Genomic DNA, 17,181 nt, shown 5'->3' with positions numbered 1-17,181 from the left:
TACTCAAATACTAACTACTCTTGGGAATGTGAAAAGGTATAGTCGCCATGGAAGGCAGTATGGCAATATCCCTCAGAATTTAAATGTTGCTTGTCCTTAATTAAACCCAGCAGTTTTACATCCTTGCCCATAAGTGAAATAATCTGTACCATCGCCATTTATTTCAACATTTTTGCAAAAATAGCAAAAGATTAGAAACAACTTAGGTGTTCATCAGTGATGGACTAAGTAATTAAATTTTGGTACATCTTTACAATGGAATACTGTGCCACGTGAAAATATTTAGAATAACAAAAAAAAGTTTTTTAAGCTACAGCACAGTTCTTCCTGAATTTTTATACCAAGGTAACTTTAACAGGAAATCTATAAATTGGTGGTATGAGCAATTGTAGCTTGGAGTAACCAGTTTTTTTTTAAATTTTTGGTTTATCTTTAAAATTTATGGGCTTACTCTATTATTATTCTTTGTACTTAGTCTGTTTTAATTTAAAAACTGCTCTTATTGAATGATCCTGCTCCAGGAAGACACACCTTATTTTTTTGTGTACCTTCTCTTACCCCTGATGCACTGCCATGTATCCTTGTCTGAGAAGCATCTAGGGTAGCATGTTATTTTCCAGCTGAAGGACTATAGTTTGTAAACATTAGAATACTCCTATATTTGTCTCAAAATAATTTAACAAGTGTCTCTTCTTTCTAATATTGAACATTCCCAAAAAATGATACCTACTTTGATTTATTGGTATTCGGGCATTACTAATGATGTAATAATGGTTTGTCCAGTATATTTCTATATTCTATGTTACATGTTCATTATATTTTTATGTAAAATAGTCTTTTCAGCAGGATGAAGTTAAAAGAAGTAGACCGTACGGCCATGCAGGCCTGGAGCCCTGCCCAGAATCATCCCATTTACTTAGCTACAGGTAGGTTCCACGGAGAAAGGATAGTATGAGTCACCTCATTTCTTCTCTTCCACATCTGACTTATTCATACCTGTTCTGTAAGATTCAGATCAAGCTTCCTCTCTACAAGGTCTCTTTTTCCCTGGCAAAATGCCTCCCTTCTTCCTGTTAGCTGAGTTCAGTGACCTTCCTCTGTGTTCCCGTTGCAGCTTGAACATAATAGCATTAATCATGCTATATTTATAGCATCTTCCTCACTTTATAAAAATTGTGTTTTATCTTATTCCTCCAATAATAATGACAGTAGAGGACATTAAAAAAAACTGTTAAAGATCTATTTCAGTGAAGAACAATTTTGATGCTATCTTCTTTATAGAAAAAGAGTTGGAGTTATATCATTTATGGCTATAAGCAGATATGGTAAATCACAGTACTCTTTTTACGGAGAGCTTTTAAAATATCTATAGGCTTAAAAGTTATCTGCACCACCCACTCTTATAAACATTATCTCTGAGCCTTGTGTTAGGATCTTGTTGCTGTAATAATTTAAACATTTGCTTAATGGTATATGTACTGAGATTTCAGCTACTATTATGAGTGAGATAATAGAAAACATGCATTTAATTTATATTCTGTATGGTTTTCTGAGTCTCTTTTGCATATATAGTTATCATAAATATATTTTCTATAGGAACTTCTGCTCAGCAATTGGATGCAACATTTAGTACCAGTGCTTTCCTTGAGATATTTGAATTAGACCTTTCTGATCCATCCTTGGATATGAAATCTTGTGCCACTTTCTCTTCTTCTCACAGGTATGAGATTTAATTTTAAGTGATTATATTTATATATTGTGATTGATGCCTAGTTTGTCTATAACTATATCATTAATAGACACTGCAAGGAATACTACCAACAATGACATGAAATACTTTGTGAAAATATATATTAGTGAATTTCTGTGGAAGTAAAGAAGAGCCTATGTCTATTGACTGTATTTTTGGTTTTTAGTTGATTTTAGATAGAGAAGACCAGAGAGAGAGAGAAACATTGATTTGTTGTTCCACTTATTTATACATTCATTGCATTCATTGGTTGATTTTTGTATGTGCCCTGACTGGGGATTGAACCTGCAATCTTGGCATATTGGGAATATACAGCCAACTGAGCTACCTGGTCATGGCTCTGTTGACATTTTATTGCTGACTGTTTTGTGTAGCATAGGACAGATGAGATCTAGCTTCTAGTTTTTTTTCCCTCATGATATAATAGAGTTGCTTTTATCTCCATTTCTTACTTGTTTACAAAAAAAGGTAGGCATAGGTAAAAAAAGAAATAGTTAATAGTGATTATCTCCAAATGGTTATTTTAGGTAGGTTATTTTAGGTAGGTTATTTTAAATTTTTTTCCTTGTACTTATCTATATTTGGAAGTATATTTCACAGAGATTTTATTGACATGATTTCTGACATAGTAGGTATTTAGATAATCTTTCCAAGTACTTATACCCAATTATTATATATTATTATTATTTTACTATTTTAGGTGAAAGGAGGGGAGATAGTGAGACAGACTCCCGCATGCACCTTAACTGGGATCCACCCGGCAACCTCATCAGGGGCTGATGCTTGAGTATTAAGCCATTTTCAGCGCCTGAGGCTGATGCACTTCAGTGGAGCCATGCTCAGTTCCTGGGGCCGTGCTTGAACCACTTGAGCCACTGGCTGCGGGAAAGGAAGAGGGAGAGAAGGGGGAGAGGGAAAGGAGGAGAAATAGATGGCCGCTTCTCCTGTGTGCCCTGACCTGAAGTCAAACCTGGGATGTCCATATGCCAGGCTAATGCTCTATCCACTGAGCCACCAGCCAGGGCCCACCCTATTGAAATGCAAAAAATGTACACTTATTATTATTTTTTTTTTGTATTTTTCTGAAGCTGGAAACGGGGAGAGACAGTCAGACAGACTCCCGCATGCGCCTGACCGGGATCCACCTGGCACGCCCACCAGGGGCTACGCTCTGCCCACCAGGGGGCGATGCTCTGCCCCTCCGGGGCATCGCTCTGCCGAGACCAGAGCCACTCTAGCGCCTGGGGCAGAGGCCAAGGAGCCATCCCCAGCGCCCGGGCCATCTTTGCTCCAATGGAGCCTTGGCTGCGGGAGGGGAAGAGAGAGACAGAGAGGAAGGAGGGGGGCGTGGAGAAGCAAATGGGCGCTTCTCCTATGTGCCCTGGCTGGGAATCGAACCCGGGTCCCCCGCACGCCAGGCCGACGCTCTACCGCTGAGCCAACCGGCCAGGGCCAAAATGTACACTTTTATATGAGTAGTAAAATTACTTTATTACCTCAATAGTTTTTGGTTGATTTTGGTGAAGAGATTGTATCTTAGCTAAAAGAATACAGCTCATGGAGTCTCATGGGACCCCTCATATTCTTCAGATCCCTCCCACTGTGATGGGAGCCCCAGATACTTTTTGTCTTGCAGTTTTTTTACTCCACCATCTTATCGTGTCTCATTGTCTACCTCTGTGGCACCTTCATATTTCATCTCCATGCCAAATTGTAATCTTTTATTCTCCACAGTTGGGGTACTCATTATAATAGACATAATTTTGACGTCACTTTTTTTGCTGTCAGAATTTATTATTTTTCTGCCTGACCAGGCAGTGGCTCAGTGGATAGAGCATTGGACTAGAACGTGGAGGACCCAGGTTTGAAACCCCAAGGTTGCCAGCTTGAGCACAGGCTCATCTGGTTTGAGCAAAGCTCACTAGCTTGAGCCCAAGGTCGCTGGCTTGAGCAAGGGGTCACTCGGTCTGCTGTAGCCCCACGGTCAAGACACATATGAGAAACCAATCAATGAACAACTAAGGTGCTGCAGTGAAGAATTGATGCTTCTCATCTCTTCCCCTTCCCGTCTGTTCCTATCTGTCCCTCTCTCTGTCTCTGTCACACACAAAAAATAAAAGAATACATTATTTTTCTCAGAAAATTTTAGATGTCTCCCTCAACACCTTTACAATTTAACAGACCACTTGTTGCTGAGTACTTCTGTAGTCAAATATAACAAAGGGAAGTGGTTGATAAGCTCTGTTTTTCAGATGAACCAAAAGCAGCTTAGATCAAGTAACTTGCCCCGACCTCACAGCTTGTACATGGTAAAACCATTTGTAAGCCCTTATCTTTGACACACAAATCAAGTACACTTTGTCGCACTATTCCTTCCACGAGAGTTTTTTCACTCTTTTAAGTTACAAAATGAAGTATGCGTATTAATAACTAAAATGCCATTTTAACCAAGTCATTAACAGTTACCAAGAATAGAAGAGAAGCAGTGTTTTTGGAGTATTTTTGAAGATATAAGGAATTAAATGTGTAATTGCAAATTCTTTTCTACATTTATTTGACTTCAAATTAGCTGTTTTACTTACTTTTCTTAAAGGTACCACAAGTTGATTTGGGGGCCTCATAAGATGGATTCCAAAGGAAGTATCTCTGGAGTTCTGATTGCAGGTGGTGAAAATGGAAATATTATTCTTTATGATCCTTCTAAAATTATAGCTGGAGACAAGGAAGTTGTGATTGCCCAAAATGACAAACATACCGGCCCAGTGAGAGCCTTGGATGTGAACATTTTTCAGGTTAGATTTTTGACATTTATTAGTAATTCTTGAGATGTGTGCTGCTTATTCGAAATAAGTATATGAATCTATTATGCCTCAGTCTTGGAATCAAAAGCTGAAAATATGTGCCTATGCAAGTTGATGAGGTAATATATATTTTTTAAATTATATTTTATTGATTTTAGAGAGTGCGGGAAGGAAAGAGAGAGACAGGAACATTGGTCTGTTCCTGTATGTGCCCTGACTGGAGTCAAACTGGCAACCTAGTTTCTTTGTTAATTGGATTAAACAACTGTGGATTTTTGGTTAATGTCTTGTATTATAGGTTGCTATTACCATAGACTTCCTCTCTTTTCAGTTATAAGTCTATTGATCAGAGAAGAATTTATGATTGTGAACTATAAAAGGCGCAGGTTAATGCATGAAACTCATTATTTTGCTGAACTACATATCATAATTTTAGGTTCTTTTTTACCTTAAAGGTATGCAACAGAGATAGCTTATATATAAATATATTGCCACCTGGCTTGACCAGTGGTGGTGCAGTGGATACTGTGTTGACCTGGAATACTACTGAGGTCCCCGGTTCAAAACCCCAAGGTCACCAGCTTGAGTGCGGCTCATCAGCTTAAGCACAGGGTTGCCAACTTGAGCAAAGGGTCACTGGCTGTGCTTGAGCCCCTCAGTCAAGGCACATACAAGAAGCAATCAATGAATAACTAAAGCAACTAAGAATTGATGCTTCCTACTCTCTTCTCTCTTCTCTCTCTTAATCAATCAATCAAATTTAAAAAAAATATATATTGCCACCTAAAACAAGATTGAGTGTAAATGAAAGAGAGTTACACGAGGAATTTAAGGTGAGATTTTACCAGCTATATATTTTTTTTAAGTGAGAGAAGGGGAGATAGACAGACTCCTGCATGCGCCCCAGCTGGGATCCACCTGCCAACTCCCATCTGGGGCTGATGCTCAGACCAGCCGAGCTACCCTCAGTACCCAGGGCCGACACTTGAACCAGTAGAGCCACTGGCTGCAAGAGGGGAAGAGAGAGAGAAGGGGGAGAGGGAGGGGAAGAAAAGCAGATGGTCACTTCTCATCTGTGCTCTGACTGGGGATTGAATCTAGGATGTCCGCCTGCTGGGCTGACTCTCTGTACACTGAACAAACCAGCCAGGGCAACCCTATTTTGACCTGGCTGCAGAAGCTGGCTTTAGGCATCCTGAGATAAATACCGTTGTTTTGGGATTCAGTTATTTGCCTAAAAGCAATAATTGATGACATTTGTTTTTCACAGTTGGATCTGTTCCAGAGATGCAAAACCATAAATGGAAATCCCCATATGGTTGCATGATTGTTTAAGAATTTATCTATGTACAATAATTATATTTTTAATGTATTGTATTAAAATGTCAAAACTCATGTTTTTAAGTTAGAGTTTTATAATGTTTCTTTAAAACATTATTGAAATTTCAGATTGTTATGCATAGTATTTAGAAATTCATGTTTTGCTTCTTTAATTAAATAGAAAAATTGTATGACCTAAAAGTGACAGATATGTATGACCTAAAAGTTACAGCTGTGAATTGAATTAATGAGTTCTCTTAATTATTTGTAACTGCCATTTAGTTATTGTTTTTTATTGCAGACTAATCTGGTAGCCTCTGGTGCTAATGAATCTGAAATTTACATTTGGGATTTAAACAATTTTGCAACTCCAATGACACCAGGAGCCAAAACACAGGTATTTCATTGATTTTGATATATTCAAAAGTGTTCTTCTACACTTAATCTTTTTCAGTTTTATTCCACACAAAATATGCTTTTTAAATTCAATGTTTAGATGTCATTGATTTTTCTTCATTATAGTGAAGTATTAATAAATATTTTTTCAAGTATAAGTTTTTCAACAGCAAGTATTTATTTGTTGTCTGTTATCTGCCAGAGATTATTTAATGTACATACAGTAGTAAATAAAATAGACAAAATAGACAAGTCTTTCATAATATTTTTAGATATGGTATTTTATTTAATGTAGTATTTTATATACTATAGTATTTTAACTCTATCCAACCTTAGAATAAAAATCAGACTCAAAAGAAAACTTATTTTAAAAAATAAGTCAACCCCTTTTCTATATATTTTCCTTCCTTTTTTTTTTTTTTTTTAAACAGCACAAGCTCTAATGATTGAATGGCCAGAGAATGGAGAGCTAATGCTCCTGCATAGCTCACAGATCAGCTTCTTTTGCACTTTGGGCTGAGAAGTTGTAGCTCCATGTAGGAATAGAAAGGAAGGGATAGTCTAAGCAGATAAGGGGGAAGTTTATGCAAATTGTAGGTGATATATGTATAGATTTTCAGGAAAGGGGTGGGGATTTTCTCTGAACCTGGGTTCTACCTTCTTTTTGTCTTTTTATGGTCCCATCCAGTCATTGTCATGCTGATTTTCAACTGTCATGGTGCTGCTGGTGGGAGTGTCATTTAAAATTGACATTATAGTATAACGAGGTTGGAAGTCCGCTGGAAAGTCACTTGGGAGGCCATCTTAGTCTTAAATGTTTTTAACTGGTCATTTATTGAGAAAGATCTGTTAGCTTCAGATGCTCCTTTTCTCAGAGATAAACGGGGTAGGGGCTTAGCCAGGTCACATAGGCCTACTGTGGAGTAGCAAATCACCCCTTTCTGATTTTCACTCATTCTTGGGGGATGCAGAGAGATGAAGGTTCGCCTTCCGTAACTTCTTCAAGCTAATCAGGGTTTTGTAATGGGGCCCGTTAGAGGTGTGAAACTCTTCCGTGGCTCATCTTAAATAAATACTGCATTTTTCGCTCCATAAGACGCACCTGACCATAAGACACACCTAGGGTTTAAAAGAGGAAAATAAAAAAAATATTCTAAACCAAATGGTGTGTTAAAATATTTAGTAAAATACCATATTTTCCACTCCACAAGACCCACGGGCATTTTCCCTCCACTTTTGGGGGGAAAAAGTGTGTCTTATGGAGCGAAAAATATGGTAAGTCAGATTGTCTCCTGGCTGTAGTTCTGACTGTTTATACTCCTGGGTAACTATCATTCAAAGCTTAATTGATTCAAGCCTTCTAGAAACGAAAGAGACTAGACATGAAGTTGTTACTTACCTTGGTTGACGTTCCTGCTGAACGGAGTTTGGGGTCTGATAAAGATTCCTAAGAGTATTGAGTTCTGTAGAACTTCAGGTTTAAACCTGTTTTACCCTGGTTTGATGGATCTAAGGCATTATTCCCTGTATTATGTGTTTCTAATAAGTTGAAAAAGAATAGTCTTCTGGCTGCCACTCTGAGTTTCTTTATGTTGTATACTACTCAATTTGAGTAGCCATATTAACAGGATCCAAGGTTTTGGCAATCTGAGAGGTAACATCATGATAGTGTTTGGTCTTCCTTTTATAAAGATACTTTCTAGACTATAGCTTTTGCTCAGTCTAGTTGTTACATTGATCCACATCTGCTTTGTAGTCATCATCTACCATGTGGCACTTGCAAAATAAAGAAACAGTGCTTGACTTGTAAAAAGATCTTAACAAATGCCTGATGGATGAGACAGTATTAACTGTATTGTATATGTATATATCAAGAACTAGGAAGATAAAGCAAATGAACAGGTTTTTAAGTAATTTATTTTTGCAAAAGAAGGATCAGATTTTGTAGTGAAATGTAATTATAATTGAGAAATTGTTTCTAATCATTTTTCCCTTCTAGCCCCCAGAAGATATCAGCTGCATTGCATGGAACAGACAGGTCCAGCATATTTTAGCATCAGCCAGTCCCAGTGGCCGAGCTACTGTATGGGATCTTAGAAAAAATGAGCCTATCATCAAAGTCAGTGATCATAATAACAGGGTAAGTACATAATTGATTTGTGGTGAATATGTTGTATTTCTTCTGTAGGTATTCCTTCCTATATTGTTTGTCAGAGCTGGCAACAAATGAAATTTTTGTAAAGTCAAAGCCTGTATTTTCATGGATTAGTTATGTTGGAATGAGAGGATTTTTCCTTAGAGAAAATAAAGTTCTCAGTAAAGCATGTTGGATATTATTAATGATGTAGAGAGAGATTGGGGGTTTATTCCATGATATTCTGGTTATTTTACAACCAGCAACATTTTTTAAAGCATGTATTTATTGATTTAGAGAGAAGAGAGCAAGAGAAAAGAGGGGAGCAGGAAGCATCAACTCATAGTAGTTCCTTCTTGTATGTGCCTTGACCAGGCAACCCCAGGGTTTTGAACCAGCAACCTCAGCATTCCAGGTCAACACTTTATCCACTGTGCCACCACAGATCAGGCTCAACCAGCAATTTTTAAATTCATCTTTACCTTTCTCTAAAATGTATAGATTTTTTTTCTGCAAGTAATTTTATGACTGAACTTGTAGTTTCCACACTTTTGGCTTCTTTTCTCTTAGATACTGCCCAGTAGACAGTGCTGTGTAACACATTAAGTTTTGACCTTACAAATTTTTTTTTAAGATTTTATTTTTTGATTTTACAGATAGGAGAGAGAGAAGGTGGGGGAATAAGAACGGGGAGCATCAGTTCATACTGCTTCTCCTGTGTGGCTTGACCTGGTTTTGAACCAGCAGCCTCAGCATTCAAGGTCAACGCTCCGTCCACTGTGCCACCACAAGCCAGGCTTGACTTTACAAATTCATTAATATTATGTCATCCTGTGTTATAAGATAATTTAGATACCATTAGGGCCTTATTTTGTTAGTTTTTAATTACATTGTATAGTTTGACATTTTCAAAATGTTTGCCTAAATTAGGGAAATACATAATGTATATAATTGGAAAACAATGACAACAAAAAACTGTTTAGAAGAATATTTCTTCAGGGTGTTGTTTTTCAATCAGGAGTTTTAAAACAAGCTTTAATGAAATAAAACATACAATAAGCATTTCAGTCATCTTCTGGAATACTTAATAGGATCTGAACTTCCAAGTAATTTTCATTAATAATGTTAATTTATCTTGATGTGAAAATTTGAATGGGCCTGACCAGGCGGTGCTGCAGTGGATAGAGCATTAGACTGGGACATAGAGGACCCAGGTTTGAAACCCCAGGCGCGGGCTCATCTGATTAGAGCAAGGCTCCCCAGCTTGAGCCCAAGGTCGCTGGCTTGAGCAAGGGGTCACTCGGTCTGCTGTAGCCCCCTAGTCAAGGCACATATGAGAAAGCAATCAATGAACAACTAAGAAGCCGCAATAAAGAATTAATGCTTCTCATCTCTCTCCCTTCCTGTCTGTCTGTCCCTATCTGTTTCTCTCTCTGTCTCTGGCACAAAAAAAGAAAAATTTTTGAATGGTAGTTGTTGCTTGGACATTAAATCTTGATTTTTCTTATAATATAGAAGAAAGGTGTGCATTTATGGTAAAAAGAAAATTTTTTTCTGAAAGTGTTAAATTTATATAAAACTTCCTTTTAGTCACTCTCACCAGATGGCTTGATTGGTTAGAGCAGGGGTCTCCAAACTATGGCCCCGCAGGCCACATGTGGCCCCCTGAGGTCATTTATCCAGCCCCTGCTGCACTTCCAGAAGGGGCACCTCTTTCACTGGTGGTCAGTGAGCAAAGCGCAGCGTTGCTCACGTACAGTACTACTTCTGGTGACACGGGATGTACGTGTCATGGCTCCAGAAGTGCGTCATATCACTTGTTATGGGTAGCAGTGACAAATATGAAACTGGACATTGACCATCTCATTAGCCAAAAGCAGGCCCATAGTTCCCATTGAAATACTGGTCAGTTTATTGATTTAAATTTACTTGTTCTTTATTTTAAATATTGTGTTTGTTCCCATTTTGCTTTTTTACTTTAAAATAAGATATGTGCAGTGTGCATAGGGATTTGTTCATAGTTTTTTTATAGTCCGGCCCTCCAATGGTCTGAGGGACAGTGAACTGGCCCCCTGTGTAAAAAGTTTGGTGACCCCTGGGTTAGAGCATTGTCCTGGAGCATAGAAGTTGCAGGTTCGATCCTTCATCAGAGCACATACAGAAACAGATTGATGTTCCTCTCCCTCTCTCTCTCTCTCTCTCTCTCTCTCTCTCTCCTATCCTCTCTCTCCTATCCTCTCTCTCTGAAGTCAATAAATAAAATTTGAAAAAACAAACAAAAAACCCTCTTAGTTACAATTTTGGCAGGAAAACATATATATTTATATATGTATGTGTGTATATATATATATATTTTTTTTTTGACAGAGTCAGATAGAAAGACAGATAGGGACAGACAGACAGGAAGGGAGAGAGATGAGAATTCTTTGTTGCAGCTCCTTATTTGTTCATGATTGCTTTCTCATCTGTGCCTTGACGGCGGGTGGGCGGGGACTACTGCAGACTAAGTAACCCCTTGCTTAAGCCAGCAACCTTGGGCTTAAGCCAGTGACCTTTGGGCGCAAGCCAGCGATTTTTGGGCTCAAGCCACCAACCATGGGTCGTGTCTATGATCCCACACTCAAACCAGCAACCCTGCACTCAAGCTGGTGAGCCCACGTTCAAGCCAGTGACCTCGGGGTTTAAGAACCTGGGTCCTCCATGTCCCAGTCCAACATTCCATCCACTGCGCCACTGCCTGCCTGGTCAGGCAGGAAAATGTATTTTTGATACAGAATTATGGCCTAGAATGGCTTATTATTTCAGGTAGCTGGATGAATTGAAAACATTTAAACTTTTTTTTACTTAAGACTTTTTAATAAAATTAAGTACTTTTTAGATTTTTGGTGTTTTTAAAAATAGACTAACCTGAGCTGATGTTTCCTACTGTTTCAAAGACATATTCCTTAAGTTCATTTTGACTTTTCCTAAAGTAATATGAAGGATAAAATGTGAGCCTGAACTATCTGCAGATGCATTGCTCTGGGATGGCGTGGCATCCGGAAGTTGCTACTCAGATGGTCCTCGCATCTGAAGATGATCGGTTACCAGTGGTCCAGGTGTGGGATCTCCGCTTTGCCTCCTCTCCACTCCGTGTCCTGGAAAACCATGCCAGGTATCATGCTGCTTTTCCCAGGAGCTTAACTGTTTATTTTTGAAAACATATTTACTTACTATTTGAATTATCAAGTAATTTTTATTAGGGAATTTACTTTCTATCTTGTAAAAGTTAGTGTAAATGGTTTGTTTTTATTTTAAGCAGCAGTCATATGATTTTCTATACCCCTAAATGATAGCCACATCATCTCATAACAGTACAAATAACACAAACAAAAGGATTTTCCACTATTTGTTTCAAGTAATAATTAATAGATAAAAACTCTAGTAAATCACAACACTTTGGGACAACTCTTGACATGCAACTTGCTCATTCTTAGAGTTGTCATACTTATGAAGAGCCTTGCATAATATTCAATGTCAAGCAAAAAATTTAAAGTTTGTTTTAGTTCTTGGTTTTTATTTTAATTTAAAAGCAAACATTTGAGAAAGTAAGTGTTCATTCTGCTTTTAGTTTTAATAAATGCGTGGATGCTCATGTTCGTTTTAGTGACATTAAATTTAATTAGTAATTTGGCAAATTTCCTATCATTGATATTCAGGTACTCTGAAAGTTTAGGCATATTTGTTCAATGTTTTTAAACAAGAAACAAATCCCTTTTAATGTTACAGTATTTTCTAAGTACTTTTAGACATTTTTTTTCTTTCCTGTTTAGGGATATATAGACTAGCGCTTGAAATCCCTTTTTCCCTCTGTGTAGTAAATTTGCACACTAAGAAGTCCTAAACTTTGTTACCTCTCCTTGAGCTCCTTATAAAGGAAAAAGAATCTCGTCAGAATGTAATCCTATTCAGATGTTATACTTCAGTCAGCTCTTTAGTAAAGAAGGGATGATTCTGAACAGTTTTAATGTTTTTCTCATGGTAGATAAGATTTATTTATTTAACACATACTCATGGAACACATACTCTGTACCAAGCACTGTACTAGGATTCAGTAACAGACAAAAATTTATGCCCCTGGGGACCTTATACTTGAGTGGGAGGATAACTAACACTTATATAACATGGAAAGTATGCAAGTACTTTATATTTATTTATTTATTTTATTTTTTTGTATTTTTCTGAAGTGAGAAGTGGGGAGGCAGAGTGACAGACTGTCACATGCGCCCGACTGGGATCCACCCGGCATGCCCACCAGGGGGCGATGCTCTGCCCATCTGGGGAGTTGCTTCATTGCAACCAGAGCCATTCTAGCACTTGAGATGGAGGTCATGGAGTCATCCTCAGAGCCCAGGCCAACTCTGCTCCAGTGGAGCCTTGGCTGTGGGAGGGGAAGAGAGAGAGATAGAGAGAGAAAGGAGAGGGGGAGGGTGGAGAAGCAGATGAGCACTTCTCCTGTGTGCCCTGACTAGGAATTGAACCCAGAACTTCTACATGCTGGGCTGACGCTCTACCGCTGAGCCAACCAGCCAGGGCCTTTATATTTTTATTGAGTTAGAGAGACAGAGAGAGAGAGAGAGAAGAGACATCAATACATCAATTTGTTGTTCCACTATTTATGCATTCATTGGTTGTTTCTTTATGTAGACTAGGAAGTGAACTCATGACCTTGGTTTATTGGGATAATGCTCTGACGACCTGAGCTACCCAGCCAGGGCTCAGGTACTTTAAATGCTAGCTTGATTAATTCTTATAACAAACCTATGGTAGGCCTGGTCAGTTGGCTCAGCTGTAGAGCATCGGCCCAGCCTGTGGATGTCCTGGGTTCACTTCTCAGTTAGGGCACACAGGAGAAGCGGTCAGGGAACACAGGAGAAGCGACCATCTGCTTCTCCCCCCCTTCTCTGTCTCTCTGTTTCTCTCTTTCTCTGTCTCTCTTCCCCTCCTGCAGCCATGGCTCGATTGATTCTAGTGCATTGGGCCAGGTGCTGAGGGTGGCTCTGTGGAGCCTCTGCCTTACGTGCTAAAAATAGGTTGGTTGCGAGCATGGCCTCAGATGGGCAGAGCATCCCAGTCGGGGCACTTGTGGTAGTCTGTCTCTCTGTCTCCCCTCCTCTTACTTGGAGAAGATGAAAAAAACCAAACAAACCCAAAAACCTATGGTGTAAGATACTATTATCCCCTTAAAAGATGGGGAATTAAAGCTCAGCAAGGTTTAACTTTGCCTGGGTCACATAACTCAAGTACTGACTTCCAGTCCAAACATTCTGATCTCAGAGTTGATGCTCTTAACACTACATTATATACTTCCAATTTTAGGAACGGCCGTAATTTAGCAAGACAGAAACCCGTACTGGGTGCAAATCAACCTCTCTCTCAATTCTCTCCCTCTAATAAATGCAAGAGTTGGATTATAGGATCGTTAGGGTTATTTTTAGGTCTATAATTCTGTGATTGAAAGAAAAGTATTTAAAGCCTAAATGTTTTTTTAAATGTGATATTAATATGGTATCAATATCTTGACATGCCTTGTAATTCTTGACATGTGTGATTGGATTCTAAAGTGGGAGGCAGTTAAAAAGTACATTATTGATGAAATTAAGGAAATTTGAATATGGAAACTATATATACATTTATTTTTTTATTTTTAGAGAGGAGAAAATAGAGAAAGTGGGGGGTGAGGGGAGCATCAACTCGTAGTAATTGCTTCTTGTATGTGCCTTAACCGGGCAAGCCCAAGGTTTCAAACCAGCATTCCAGGTCGACACTTTATCCACTATGCTACCACAGGTCAGACTGGGCCGTATATTTTAAAATATTATAAGTATTTTCAGTATGTAATTGTACTGTGGTCATATAGGACACTGTTCTTATCCTGGGAGATAAGAGTAGGGTTGGCACCTAACCAGGCTTTGGCGCAGTGGATAGAGCGTCAGACTGGAACACAGAGGACCCAGGTTTGAAACCCTGAGGTCACCAGCTTGAGGACGGACTCATCTGGTTTGAGCAAGGCTCACCAACTTGAGCCCAAGGTTGCTGGCTTGAGCAAGGGGGTCACTCTGCTGTTGGCCCTGATCAAGGCATATATGAGAAAGCAATCAATGATAACTAAGGTGCTGCAACAAAGAATTGATGCTTCTCATCTCTCTCCCTTTCTGTCTGTCTGTCCCTGTCTGTCCCTCTCTCTGTCTCTCTCTGTCGCTGTCACAAAAAAAAAAGTAGAGTTGGTATAACATGATATTGGTGATTAACTCTCAAATGGTCAGAGAGACAAAGACATAAAGTAAATGTGGCCACACCGATAAGTTTAGGTGAGGAGTATGAGAGTATACCTCACATTGTCATTATACTTTCTATAAAGATTTTAACTTTTTAAAAAATAAACTATTAGAAACAAAAGTCTTAGACAGTTTGGGTCCTCTTCCTATGCTATAATTTCCTAATTCTGCAATGACTTACATTGTAAGAAACAGCAAATTAAAACAATTTTTTTGGGAAAGCAAAATACCTGTAGTATGCACGTTGATAATGAGGCTTATCTTTGTTTTTAACTCTGCATCTTAGAACTGTTGTGAATTTTTCCCAGGAGGATTGAGGGTTATTAATTGTATGTTTCAGCCCTGGCCAGTTGGCTCAGTGGTAGAGTGTCAGCCCAGCATATGGATGTCCCGGGTTTGAATCCCAGTCAGAGCACACAGGAGAAGCGACCATCTGCTTCTCCACCCCTTCCTCCTTCTCTCTTTACCTCCCATAGTCATGGCTCGAATGGTTCCAGCGAAGTTGGCCCTGAGCTCTGACGATGGCTCTTTGGCCTTGGCTAGCTCAGTTGCTGAGCAATGGAGCTGGGGCCCAGCAGGGCAGGGCATCGTCTGGTAGGGGCTGGCCTGGTGGATCCTGGTAGGAGTGCATGCGGGAGTCTGTCTCTGCCTCCCTGCCTCTCACTGAAGATTAAGAAAAAAAAATGTATGTTTCTGTTTTAAGAAATATGCAAACATGCTTCTAGTGTCTAGTTTTTCTCTAGTATCTAACATTTTCTAGTATCTGCTATTTAAATTTTAGTTTCTAATATTTTTTTTCATGGTATCATAATGTTTACTTTCCCACTTCTATCTCTAAACAACAAAGGCATGAATATAGCAAAGACAAGCTGTTAATAGCAGGGTTTTTTGGTGATGGTAGGATAACAGGGGATTTTTATTTTCTTTAACCTAATCTGAATTTTCAGAACACTAACCAAAAATATTACTTTTGTTATATTTAGGATAAAAATTAAAATTTATTAAAACACAAAAACAACTAAAAAATAAGATCTTTGGCATTTAGATCTGTAATACTTTATGAGACAGATTTTTAAATTTTTATTTTAATTTAAAAGTTTTTATATGCTAGATAATTTCTGATCACAAAAGCTAGAAAATTTAGACAAAAGAAGAAAATGTGAAATAGTTACATTTCCTATCTATCCATAGGTAAAGCATTTTATTGTGCATAGTTTTATATATATACACACATAACTTCAATTATATAATGTAACTATACATTTTTATATCAATTTATGTGCATTGATAACCTTTTTTATTAATTATTAACATTTACATTTACTAAATTATTTACATTTATTAAATTAGTAATAAATAGATTTCTACAACAGAATTAAAATTTTTTATTTATTTGTTGATTTTAGTGAGAGAGGAAGGGAGGGAGAGAGAGGGAGAGGGACAGAAACAGCTCTGTTCCTGTGTGTGCCCTGACCAGGGATCGAACTGGCAACCTCTGTGCTTCAGGGTGATACTCTAACCAAGCTATCTGACCAGGGCTACAAAAGAATTTTTAACTACATATTTTCTCATCAAAAGATGATCTCTGATTTATTGTTATACAATTCATGTTGTTGGGCATTGTTTTTCATTTTTGCTATTATACACTGTGCACTGTATTGCATCTTTGTAATGATCAAAGAGCATATATGTACTACTAACTTGCTTTCCAGAAAGATTCTATGAAATTATACTTTTGTCAGCTGTGTGTGTCTTTAAAACTTAAGAAATAATTTGTGATTTGGTTTCTTCAAGATTAAAAATTTCTTCATCTTTTTGTGTTTTTTATAAGGGGAATTTTGGCAATTGCTTGGAGCATGGCAGATCCTGAATTGTTGCTGAGCTGTGGAAAAGATGCTAAGATTCTCTGCTCCAACCCAAACACAGGAGAGGTATGGAGAGGAAACGTTTGCAGACTTAGGGCTATCATCATATTTTATCTCTAGCTGAATAAGAACATTTTTATATGAATTCTTTAATGCATCATTACAATTAAGGGTATGTGAAAGTAGATGGAAGTATGTTGACATGTTAATCTAGTACAGATTTTTATCAGGAACAATATATAAGCTCAGTTGTTTTATCTGGGAAAATTAGTCTTTGAAATAGCATATTTGAAACTAGTAATCATCCACCCCCATTTCCAATAAAAGGTGTTTACCTAGACTCAGAAACACTTGGTTTGATTATTTAACGTGGTTTCTGGAAATCAGTGTCTTCAAAGTAGTAGTGTTCAAGGTTTGCATCTTTTTCCTACTTTACCATTCTTTTTTTTTTTTTACAGAGACAGAGAGTCAGAGAGAGGGATAGACAGACAGGAATGGAGAGAGATGAGAAGCATCAATCATTAGTTTTTCGTTGCAACACCTTAGTTGTTCATTGATTGCTTTCTCATATGTGCCTTGACCGTGAGCCTTCAGGAGA

The 17,181-nt window shown here is 38.1% G+C and overlaps 1 protein-coding gene across 23 annotated transcripts in view; it reads left to right on the top strand.

The window, feature by feature from the left end:
* SEC31A (SEC31 homolog A, COPII coat complex component) overlaps positions 1-17,181 on the top strand; it is a 92,759-nt gene that overhangs the window by 17,464 nt on the left and 58,114 nt on the right. For 17 of the 23 annotated variants that reach the window (XM_066385456.1, XM_066385453.1, XM_066385462.1 and 14 more), the window contains exons 2-8: positions 844-926; positions 1,597-1,720; positions 4,344-4,542; positions 6,173-6,268; positions 8,267-8,407; positions 11,413-11,555; positions 16,550-16,649. In XM_066385456.1, coding sequence (XP_066241553.1) covers positions 848-926; positions 1,597-1,720; positions 4,344-4,542; positions 6,173-6,268; positions 8,267-8,407; positions 11,413-11,555; positions 16,550-16,649 — 882 coding nt within the window. In that variant the 5' untranslated portion in view covers positions 844-847. Of the gene's footprint in view, positions 1-834; positions 927-1,596; positions 1,721-4,343; positions 4,543-6,172; positions 6,269-8,266; positions 8,408-11,412; positions 11,556-16,549; positions 16,650-17,181 lie in introns of all 23 variants that reach the window. The other 6 variants (XM_066385449.1, XM_066385447.1, XM_066385448.1 and 3 more) reach the window with 2 other exon arrangements.

The sequence above is a fragment of the Saccopteryx leptura genome, chromosome 5, assembly GCF_036850995.1.
Source record: "Saccopteryx leptura isolate mSacLep1 chromosome 5, mSacLep1_pri_phased_curated, whole genome shotgun sequence".
NCBI classification, from domain to species: Eukaryota; Metazoa; Chordata; class Mammalia; order Chiroptera; family Emballonuridae; genus Saccopteryx; species Saccopteryx leptura.
This window is presented reverse-complemented; position numbering and strand designations above follow the sequence as displayed.